This window comes from Phascolarctos cinereus, unplaced genomic scaffold (genome assembly GCF_003287225.1).
Source record: "Phascolarctos cinereus isolate Bilbo 61053 unplaced genomic scaffold, phaCin_HiC Scaffold_1;HRSCAF=81, whole genome shotgun sequence".
Taxonomy (NCBI): domain Eukaryota; kingdom Metazoa; phylum Chordata; class Mammalia; order Diprotodontia; family Phascolarctidae; genus Phascolarctos; species Phascolarctos cinereus.
Genome location: NW_027555514.1, coordinates 128,089,052 through 128,100,639, shown reverse-complemented (window position 1 = coordinate 128,100,639; position 11,588 = coordinate 128,089,052). Strand labels below are relative to the sequence as shown.

Sequence of the window (11,588 nt, the reverse complement as noted above, 5' to 3'; positions counted from 1 at the left end):
TCCGGACTCAGACCAAACACTTGACACTTACTAGCTATGTGACTCTGGGCAAGTCACTTAACCCCAATTGCCTAAAAACAAAACAACAAAAAAAAAAAGAAAGAAAAGGCAAGCAACTCAAATATAGGTTATACATGTGCAGTTATGCAAAACACTTCCATAGTAGACAGGTTGTGAAAAACCAACTCTATTTCCCTTAATCCTATCCTGCCCTCCCATTTATTCTATTCTTTCTTTTGACCCTGTCCCTCCTCAGAAGTATTTACTTCTGATTACCCCCTTTCCCAATCTGCCCTCCTCTCTATCATCCCCCTGCTCTCTTGTCCCCTTTCCCCCCTATTTTCCTGTAGGGTGAGAGATTTCCATACCCAATTGTCTGTGTATGTTATTCCCTCTGTAAGCCAAATCCTATGAGAATAAGATTCACTCATTCCCTCTCACCTTCCTCCGTTTCCCCTCCACTGTGAGAGACTTTTTTTTTTTTTGTGAGATAATTTACCCCATTGTACCTCTCCCTTTCTTCTTCTATGAGTATAATCCTCTCATCCCTTAATTTTATTCTCCATATATGACCCCTTAATCTTCAACTCACCCTGTGCCCTCTATCTATCTATCTACCTATCTATCTATCTATCTGTCTGTCTATCTATACATATACTGTTTTTCCTCCAACTACCCTGATACTGACAAAGGTCTCATGAGTTATAAATATCATCTTTCCATGCAGGAATGTGAACAGTTCAACCTTAATAAGTCTCTTATGACTTCTCTTTCCTGTTTACCTCTTCATGTTCCACTTGAGTCTTGTATTTGAAAGTCAAATTTTCTATTCAGCTCTGGTCTTTTCATCAAGAATGCTTGAAAGTCCTCTATTTCACTGAATGACTATTTTTTCCCCTGAAGGATTATACTCAGTTGTGCTGGGTAGGTAATTCTTGGTTGTAATCCTATCTCTTTTGCCCTCTGGAATATTATATTCCACGCCCTGCGGTCCTTTGATGTAGAAGCTGCTAAATCTTGTGTTATCCTGATTGTGTTTCCACAATACTTGAATTGTTTCTTTCTGGCAGCTTGTAATATTTTCTCCTTGACCTGGGAAGTCTGGAATTTGGCTATAATATTCCTGGGAGTTTTCCTTTGGGGATCTCTTTCAGGAGGAGATCGGTGGACTCTTCCAATTTCTATTTTTCCTTCTGGTTCTAAAATATCAGGGCAGTTTTCTTTGATAATTTCTTGAAAGATGATGTCTAGGCTCTTTTTTTGATCATGGCTTTCAGATAGTCCAAAAATTTTAAATTCTCTCTCCTGGATCTATTTTCCAGGTCAGTTGTTTTTCCAATGAGATATTTCACATTGTTTTCTAATTTTTCATTCTTTTGGATTTGTTTTACAGTGTCTTGATTTCTCATAAAGTCACTATCTTCCAATTGCTCTGTTCTAATTTTTAAGGAAGTATTTTCTTCAGTAGTCTTTTGGACTTCCTTTTCCATTTGGCCAATTTTTCTTTTTAGGGCATTTTTCTCATTGGTTTTTTGGATCTCTTTTGCCATTTGGTTTAGGCTATTTTTTAAGGTATTATTTTCTTCAGTATTTTTTTGGGTCTCCTTTAGCAAGCTGTTGACTTGTTTTTCATGATTTTCTTGCATCACTCTCATTTCTCTTTCCAGTTTTCCCTCTACTTCCCTTACTTGCTTCTCAAAATCCCTTCTGAGCTCTTCCAAGGCCTGGGACTGATTCATATTTTTCTTGGAGGCTTTGGATGTAGGAGCTCTGACTTTGTTGTCTTCTTCTGGTTGTGTATTTTGATCTTCTTTTTCACCAAAGTAAGGTAATATAGTCTGACTCTTTTTGCTTGCTTATGATCCTGGCCAATTACTTGAGTTTTAAACTCTTTGTTAAGGTAAGAGTCTGCTTCCAATGTGGAGAATGTACTGTCCCAAGCTTTGGGGACCTGTAAATTTTCAGTCCTTCCAAGGTGGTATGATAAGGGGCGAGGTGTTTACTCCTTTCCTGGCCTGTGACCACAAGTACTCCTTTCTGTCCTGTAACTGTGAGGAGGGTTTCTCTCCACAGCTACTACAATCTCCACCACACCAGCACTCCTCCTCACCCCAGGACCACTGCCCAGAACTGTGACCCAGATCCAAACATGGGCAAAGCATGAGATTCTTGCCTCAGCACTGGCAAAGAGATCCCTGCAATTCCTCTCTGATCAGCCACTGGATTCTCCCTCAGTCGGTGGGCCAGAAGCTCAGGAGACAGCTGCCCCACCAGGGTCATGCTCTTGGGGAATGGAGCTGAGACCCCGCATTCCTCTCTCAGTGCAGAAACAGACTTTTCCCACTGACCTTTTAAATTGTCTTTGGCATTCATAGATTGAGGAGTCTGGAAAGCACCACAGCCGCCTGTGATTCAGTCCTCTGAAATCGGCTCCAGGTTTGCTGCAGCCTGCGCGCCCACGCCGCACTGCGCTCAGCTCCCGGCCCAGTGCGATATACCTTTCTGATCAATCATCCAGGTTATCTTGGGCTAGAAATTTGTTTCACTCTGTCTTTGTTTGGGTTCTTCTGCTTTAGAATTTGTTTAGAGCCATTTTTTTAATGAATATTTGGAGGGGTTTGGGGGAGAGCTCAAGGAAGTCACTGCTTTCACTCTGCCATCTTGGCTCCGCCCCCTCAACCAGGACCTATGATCTCTTTTCACAGTGTCTTCAGTCCTACCGAATTTATTCCCTTTGTTAAAATACTTTGAATTCTTTCTTCCCATACTGCTTTGTACCTTTCTAATTATATTTTATACTCTAATTTAGGATTATATATAGATGATCTTTTTTTCCCTACAAGACTGTTCTTTGAGGACAGGGAGACCATATCTTATTCATCTAGGTATCTCTTACAGTGAGAGGCAGAGTGCCTCTCACATAAAAGGTAAGCAATAAATGTCTGTTGAATGATTATCTGGAATGAAGTGAAAGTCTGGCACACAAAGGGTGTGTGTGTGCACGTCTACACAAATACTTGGCCCAACCTATGATTTCATCATCATAGGAAACCCCTGATGTGGAAATTTCCTTCATGGATGGTTTAACTCAAGAGTTGGCAAACTATGGCAAGCTGGCTAAATACCAACAATCCCTGGTGCTGTTTGGCTGGAGAGTTAAGAATGCTTTTACAATAAATATAGTAAGACTTTATTTAAAAAGTTGAAAGTCATTCTTAGCTTGCAGTACAAAAATAAGCAGCAGCCAGATTTGAGCATCAAGTAGTGGTGTGACCAACTGTACAGTCTCAAGAAAAAATATGTATAGTGAAATTAGGATTTGAGCGAACCTAGGTTTTGCAACTGGAGACTTCATAAAGAAAAGCATCATTATCATATAATTTGTAAGACAAACAATATATTTGATTCATTTAATTAAAGTTTAAAAACAAAAAAAGTTTTAAGTGCACTGTCATTTTAAATAATTTAAAATACAAGTTAATATACAATTTATAAATTTTATGGCACTGTTACAGATAAATTAAAATTCAAATACTGATAGCAGAAATAATAGCAGTATATCAAAATAGTTCTACTTAAATTTACTAAATGCTTAGGTCTACATACAATGATATTAAATAGAAAACAAAGGAAAACCTTCAAAGACAGATAGCTAAAGTATTACAGTCAATTTTGTGTTTTCTGGAGTCCCTGTAACAACTAACAATTTTGGGTGCAGTGTTACAAATATAAAGAAATAAAGTTTTTAATAAAGAACTATACAAATATATTTACATACACATATATGCACACTGTACATATTAAAACTCATGACACAATATATTTTCTAATACATTAGATTTTTTTCACTTTTACATATTTAATGGAAAATGATTAAATATTATGTAAACAGTTCATTTCATGAACAAACATTATTTCTTGCTTTATATCATGTACTTTTTCTTTAAAATCTCTAAGTATTCCTGAGTTGCTAGGGAAACAGGATCCTGATTCAAATTTGGCATTCTTGAGGATTCATTAGAAAATTCAGCTGGGGGAAAAAAGGAAGAAAAAAAAATTATATTATACACACACATATGTATGCATTTAATCTTTCTATTTCTCTTAGGATTCATGATTCATCATGGGTGTGAGAAGCATGAAAACAGTCACTGGTCCAACTTAATCTTGGAAGTTCCTGAGCACTTTGAAGTAAAGTGACTTGCCCACGGTCTCAAATACACTATGTATCATAGGGAGGACCTGAACTCAAGTTTTCCTGGAAGTCACCTACCACATAGTCTTGTTTTGAAACTCAAATCAGACAATGTATGCAAAAAGTTTGAAGTGTTATACAAAGGTGAGTCACTATTATTATACTTAAAAAGCACATTGATTTTTGAGCAACTCACAAAATTGTTCACATAATATTTCTTTTTTATCCTCTGAAATAGTAGTCAGTAGATAAGCTGCAATTCTAATTATGTTCATGGTGGTCTGTTTGCTTATGCACATGTTGAGCTCTATTTCCTATTTAATTATGTTTAGTATTGCCTTTGGTTTCACAATGAAACCCACCATGCCAATTATTTTATTTGCCTATTTGAGGGAAATGTGAGAATCACACTTCCATTTAGCTACAACTTCTTTCTATTTTCTGGTTAAATTGATAGCAGGGTGTCAATATGAATATTATTTAGTTCTTTCAGTACTGTTGGTCACTGGACAAAGACTGTAAATTAAGATTCTAACAATTAAACTGATATTTGTAGATGGTTTTTGAATTGTGGGATTCTTAGTATCTTTTGCCCTCTTTTCCGTCACTCTTCTGAAATCACTGTGGAATCACAGAATTAAACAGAATAATAGGATCTTAGGCTTGGATATGACTTCAATGGTTCTCTAGTCCAAACAAATCTTGACTAGCAACTTCTTGATTGCATTCCCCAAAAGTGGTTGACTAACTTTACACCTGAAGATCAGAAGGAGCTACACAGGACTGAGGACAAATTATCCTTCTGTTTCATGGGATGCTGTGGCCAAAGACTTCATTACCTACTGATCAACCTTCTGGATCTAAGCCTCTCTGTAAGTGGTCAGGCTTGTCTTCTGGAAACAGATACAGTCTATGGGCTTGTGCTATGCTTCTAGCTTACTAAAAGAATCTGCTAGAGCTTGCACTTCAATTGCAGAGACAAATCCAAGGTTACTTCAAAGTGTTGAAAGAGGGAGGTGGCACTGAAACAGCACCTTTGTGTGAGTTTTTCAGCATATTTAAAAATCAGGTATAGCATCAAATTATAACATTTTATTTATCAGCAATTTGGACATACCTTCACGAAGTTCCCTGGCTATACTTTTTTTCAACTCCTGCCGCATCTGAAATAACGTTAAAATATTCTTGAGAACAAAGAAGTAAATGAGGAATAAGGAACTTGAGATAATACACAGAATTCAAAAAATCTTTTTAAAAATTGCAGACATCCAGAGAAATTACTAATAAACTTAGATACTAGTTTAGTTTGACTTTAATCCTTCAACAGAAAATCTATTGGTCTAAGAAAATAATACTATTATTAAAAGAATCAAGAGTTTATCACAATTAATTATATACAAAGAGATATGTGAACTTTGTTAGCATAGAAGTCAATGTCTCAGGTTTTGAAAATAGTTTTCTTCTACTCTAAGCAAATCTTACCCTTTTATTTCAATTTTTATCAATATAACATTTTTCTCTAAAAATAAAATCAATTTCATATCCCATACATTAAAATAATTAACTTAAAATATTAATACTTTATTTCATTAAGCTACAGACAGTCTAAACATAAAATGAACTCAACTTACAGTGAGCAAAATGGAAAAGAAAATATCTGGAAATGATTAAATACACTACAAAAATTCCTAGGATGGGCAGAGAGTATTATATGAAAACAGTGCCTACATTTCTGTTACAATTGAAATATTTTTTAATCTAGACAGAAACCAATTTCATTTGAGTTTCTAAATACACGCTTGGTGGTTATGTAGATTTTAGTAACAAAATTAAGTGAAATCCTGCTTCCTACCGTAACTTGTAAAGAAAGAAGGAAAGAGACTGGCGTCAGTTCTTCAATTCTTATAACAATTTCATAGAAGTGGAAAAGAGGAGATGAAATGGGAGAATACTCTTGATAACGATTAAAGTTGTACAGTTTCCTTTTCAGAAGACAGCTTAAATAGGATAGTACAGATAGGAGGCAAATGTTGCAACATACATATAAAGCATGTGGGGAAAACATCACCAAAAGAGAGTATCCTTATATATAATGTTCTTATTTAAATTCACACTCAAAAAAAGATATTTCTCTCCAAATTTGTAATAGTAAATGCACAAAAGTGAACCCAGCAAAGAACTGAGCAAATGTGTGTTACTGTTCATGATGATGATATGGAAACTTCTTTTGTCCTGGAAGTAAACTTGGAGGTAAGAGAGGAGGAGAATGTGGATCTATTCCCCAGATTCTGAGTTAGATCTTTCTTAAACCTTTCTTTGATAGCATCATTACTAGAAGAGGTCTTAAGTAATGAAAAACTTGACACTGAACAAAACCTCGAAAAGATCTTACGTGATACATTAGTAAATATATGCTAGGAAAAGAAAAGGGAGGACAAATGTTCAATGTCATTTGCAAAAAGCTCTTTCTATACATTTAATATAGATGCAAAAATATCTCTGTGTCTCTCTCTAAATGAAATATACAGACATACATGTGTATGTATAATATGTAAAGGGTGTGATCAAAAGGAGCCTAGGTAACTTGACATGGTTGAAAGATAAGGATTTTGTTCTGGATTTGAAGATATCTCTAATGTATATGGAGTGAACTTGCTCAATAGAACTATATTTAGCATTTTGGTCACATCTTCTTGGCAAGGTAGGGTATTTGCTTTAGATGTCCACTGATACCACACTCAGGAATCCCAATGTCTCTGTTCCCCTTTAAAGGCCTCAGGGGCACGGTTCAGATTCACACCAGCCAGGTCTCAGTCAATGATCAATGTGGTATCAGTAGGCCACTAAGGAGCCAGGAAAAAGACATCCCTTACTTTTCAAATATGAACAATATCCCCAATTATGGGGTCAAGTGGGCATACTTGCACTCTCTTTGGGGGCACAGCTTCAAAGTCTGTTAGAACAAAGATCTTATTAATTCTATCAGGTGAATAAAGCTCTTTCTTCTGGTGATCTCTCTCTCTCCCTCTTCTTTGTGTAAACATATGTTTATAATACATATAAATATGTATGTATATATGTGTGTATGTTCAGAGGCATTTGGTACACAGAGAATGAGATTTGAACCCATTTCTTCCTGCCTTAAAATATAGCAATACTATATTCTTTCTCCATTTATATATGCATATATTCATGTATATATTATATATTTACAATTCTAGATTTTACGTTGGCTTAATTAGAAAAATACTTCAATTAAAGAAACTTGTGATAATTGTAGATTTTTAGTATTTGATATTATAAGTATAATGATAAGACTCAAATATGAGGTTACTTAGGCTAAATGGTCCTGAGGTCCATAAATTCTATAGGTAAATACAGTCAAGGTTGTACTTTGCTACTCTTCTGACCTAATGCTCACAGCTTCTGAGTGGAAAATACTCCAGGTCAAGTGCAGCAGGCTGAGTTACTCCTTTATTTTGCTGCCTCAGAAAGTCAACTCAGACCTTCTCCCAATTTCTGTTCCCAACAAAGAAACTCCCCTTACCTGAGTCTTACTCAAACCTGGTATCAATAAGTGACCTCAAGAACTTCACCACATTTGGGTATTATTTAGGAATGTCTCCTCCCACATTTGGCACTGATTACCTCTTCTCCACCAAGACCATTTTTAGGGTATCTAAATTCCCTACTTGAACCCCAGCTCTGACATCTCACTCCTTTGTGATCTGGGTGAGTTTCTTGCCCTCTTGGGGACAAACCTCTGTCTCCCAATACTGCCATAGAAGGTATCTGTGTGTATGCTTTGTTCCCCCAGGCTTGCTGTGCTATATAATAATAAATCTCTTGTTTATATCAGCTTCCTGAGTCTCAATTTATTGCAGAGAATCAAACCCAGGTCTTTGTTTTAACCTAAGCTGTGTCACCAAATAAAGCAAAACTTTATAAACATATAAACACATATAAACTGTAGATATTAGAAAAGAAACATTTTAAAAAAGAAACAAGCACAGTTTTCAAAAATCTATAAATAAAAAGACATTCTTTTATTATTACAAATATAATAAAGTGACTTTGTAACTTGATAGCTATATAACCTTGGTCAAGCCTAATCTATAAGCCACAGTTTTCTCATATGCAAAATGGGAATAATACTTGCACTAAAAACCTTACAGGGTATTATAAGGATAACACAAGATAACATATGTCTAATATTTTGCTAACTATAAAGCACTACCTACAAAAACTCTTGATTTCTATAGACTCTCAAAATAATTCACATAATTTCAGTTTTAGATTTGAGAAGTTATCATATTGACACTGTGACCATTCTTAATTTATTATAATGATAATTTCTCAATAAGGCTGGCCATATGCAAGGGTAGAGTAGATGATAACCCATGTATCTTATTTCGAGAAGACTTCCTATTCCTGGAAAGGTTTCCTATTCCCAAATAGCTTCCCTACTAGACTTTTACAGATGTCCGAAATACTGTTTCAGATTCATTCCTCTGGATTATGGTAAACATACATAACTCCAGGAGGAGAAACATATTAAATAAGCAGAAACCTTCAACACTTTAGCATGAATTAGATTATGAAATACTTTACAATATGAAAGGGCTGATAACATCTCTCTTTTGGGCATGAGATGATACACAACAGGTAATTCTAACAAGAGAAGCAATGCAGTGTGGTGGAAAGAACAATGGACTTGGAGTCAGAAGAGTCCTGGTTTAAACTGTGCAGCTGACACTTCCTCTCAAGTGGTTTCAGCTCTTCTTGCTCACAGCCTCTGTGTATCTCTAGCTATATCTGATCTACATCTATTAGATAAAATTCCAGACAGTAGTCATGAGCAAGTCACTTAGCCCCTGCTGTCACTCTCAGTGTCCTTATCTGTAAAAAGGTATAATAACAGCACTTTATAGGGTGGATGTGAGGATCAAGTGAAATGATACAGGTAAAGCATTTTGTAAACTTTAAAGTGCTATATAATTGTCAGCGAAAAAGAATAGTACTATCATTGTTGTTATTGGTATTATTAGAATAAAGATAAAGGTCCAGGGCAAGTATGTGTAGGGTATCTAATAGTGTAGCTGTCAGGGGCTAGCACCAGTATGATGTCCCCTGCGTATTCAGGGAAATGGGAGCATGCAAGAAAGGGGAAAGTACAACCAAGGCAGATAACAAGGTACCAATTACAAACCTTCTGGCATAGGGCTAGCCCTATCTATTAGAGGAAGTTAGAACATAGTCTTCATCTAAAATTCTATAACTTTTTGATCTGATTCTGACTTTTTCCACTAACTCAAAACCTGTTATTAGGAAAGCTGTTGTTATGATTCTTTTTCTTAGCACATACTCTGAAGAGTGCAGCTCTTTGGATGTTTATGATTAAATACTATGAAAAACCAAATTTCTAAAAAAGATGGTTATCATTGACAAAGTTTCTGGAAACTACTACCTTTCAAGACCTTAGTTCTTTGAATAAATCACACATGGGAGAATGGACTCCATCAATGACTCTTTTCTAATACCTTTAGGACTGTCACAGACATGTCTGACAATTCACAGAATCGTCACTACACAAGGTCTTCTGAAGATCATTTCAAAATGTAAAACATTCTTAGCTTTTACAGAGATCTACAAAATAATTATAAAAATAGATATGAAATGATTATTTCCTTTAAAGGCATTTTATACCTATATCCCAAAAGAATGCATTGACAAATTTATCCAGCATCAGCATATGGGTAACAGCTATAGGGAACTTTAAATGTTAGCTAGTCCTAGTCTCCATTTTACAAATAAGAAAACTGAGACCAAGGTAAATCAATCAATCAACAAGAATTTATAAGTGCCTACTGTGTGCCAGGCACTATGCTAGGGACCAGGAGTGTAAAAAAAAAAAACCCAACAAAACCAAGAAATGTGAAATGATCCCTACTCACACAGTGTCTACTACATAGTAAGCTAAGTACTTAATGTTTGCTGCCTAACAAGTTTGCATTCTAATAGGAAAACAATAAATACCTAAATAAGTATATACATAATATAAAGAGAACTACCATGAAAATAATTGTAGCCTCTGTGCCAATATCTGTTGAAGAGAAGAAAGTGAAGACAATCTATGAGACACAAAGAGTTTCTTAACCAAGTCAAAAATAATTTTGACGCTTAGTGACTTCAAAACAAAGATGGGAACAGGATGAGATTCCAGAAAGTATCCTGGAAAACATGGCCCATGTTTGACAAATGAAAGAGGACAAAAATTTTAAGACTACTTAAAATCTATGTCTGTCTGTATGTCTCTTCTGAATATTTTCTTCCTAAAGAAATACCAAACAAACAAACAAACTCCAAAACAACACAACAAATGAAATTTGTTATTAAAAGACAGGAAATGATTGGTTACTGCTTTGGGAATGACATCAGAATCAGCTAAGTGCAGTCTGAATATTGACTAGTTTTTAAAAAGTAATAAAAATAAACATCAAGGTATAAGTGCCAAAAATGAGAAGGCATTTTTTATATAACTTCGATCTGATCTATTAAAAGTAAGCTGTTGGTACCAAAAGATCAGAAATGGAAAAAGGCAAAGATATTAAACTTTCATGGGAAATGGTGATAATCAAGGTCAATTGATAAAAAAAGAGGCACCTTGAAGAAGAGGTCAAAAGAGCCAAGGAGCTACTTTCGCTAGTGTAGACAAGTTCCCTACTAAAGCTGGTTAGAATACAAATTCATTTGTAAAACACTGTGGAAGACTCATACAACTGTGAAAAGAAGAAATAAAATTATAAAAAGCTTAATTATGAAACCCAGTTGAAGTTTCTGGACAGGCAGCAAGACATCAAGGATTCATACTGGACTTAATAGTCAGGAAGATCTGGATTCAATTCCTACTTGAGATGTTTCCTAGCTCTGTGACCCTGGGCAAGTCACTTAACTTCTCTGTGACTTGGTTTTCTCATCAGTAAAATAGGGGGCAAAGTGGGCAGGGACTTGTAAGGTCTCTTCCAGCTCTAAATCTATGATTCTATGATTTCATGAATATTTACAGATGAAACTGATGGTAGATAACATTAGAAAATGTAACATATTTGTCAATATTTCTGCAACAATCGATTTTTATAATTATTCTGCCAAGCCATCACAACTGGATTTTAATACCTGAGTTCCCAACATAGAATGTACATATGGCACTAAAGATGTTAGGAAGATTAGTTGAACCAGATCAAGTAGGAAGATTTTTTTTCTTGTGGACATATAATTAAGAAAGCAATGAGGGGTCATTTTATAAGATTTTCCAGTAAAGGAGAAGATAAGAAAAGACTAAACAAAATCACAGACAATACTGTTGCACTCAAAAAAGTCCATTGGAAGGTAT

General features: G+C 35.4%; 1 protein-coding gene across 1 annotated transcript in view; it reads right to left on the bottom strand.

Annotated features, from left to right (window-relative positions):
- Positions 1–3,166: 3,166 nt before the first annotated feature.
- LOC110200652 (ankyrin repeat domain-containing protein 26-like) overlaps positions 3,167–11,588 on the bottom strand; it is a 75,204-nt gene continuing 66,782 nt past the window's right edge. Inside the window, exons 27-28 of the mRNA XM_078149949.1 lie at positions 5,313–5,358; positions 3,167–4,030 (exon numbers count right to left, since the gene is read on the bottom strand). Coding sequence (XP_078006075.1) covers positions 3,924–4,030; positions 5,313–5,358 — 153 coding nt within the window. The 3' untranslated portion in view covers positions 3,167–3,923. The remainder of the gene's footprint in view (positions 4,031–5,312; positions 5,359–11,588) is intronic.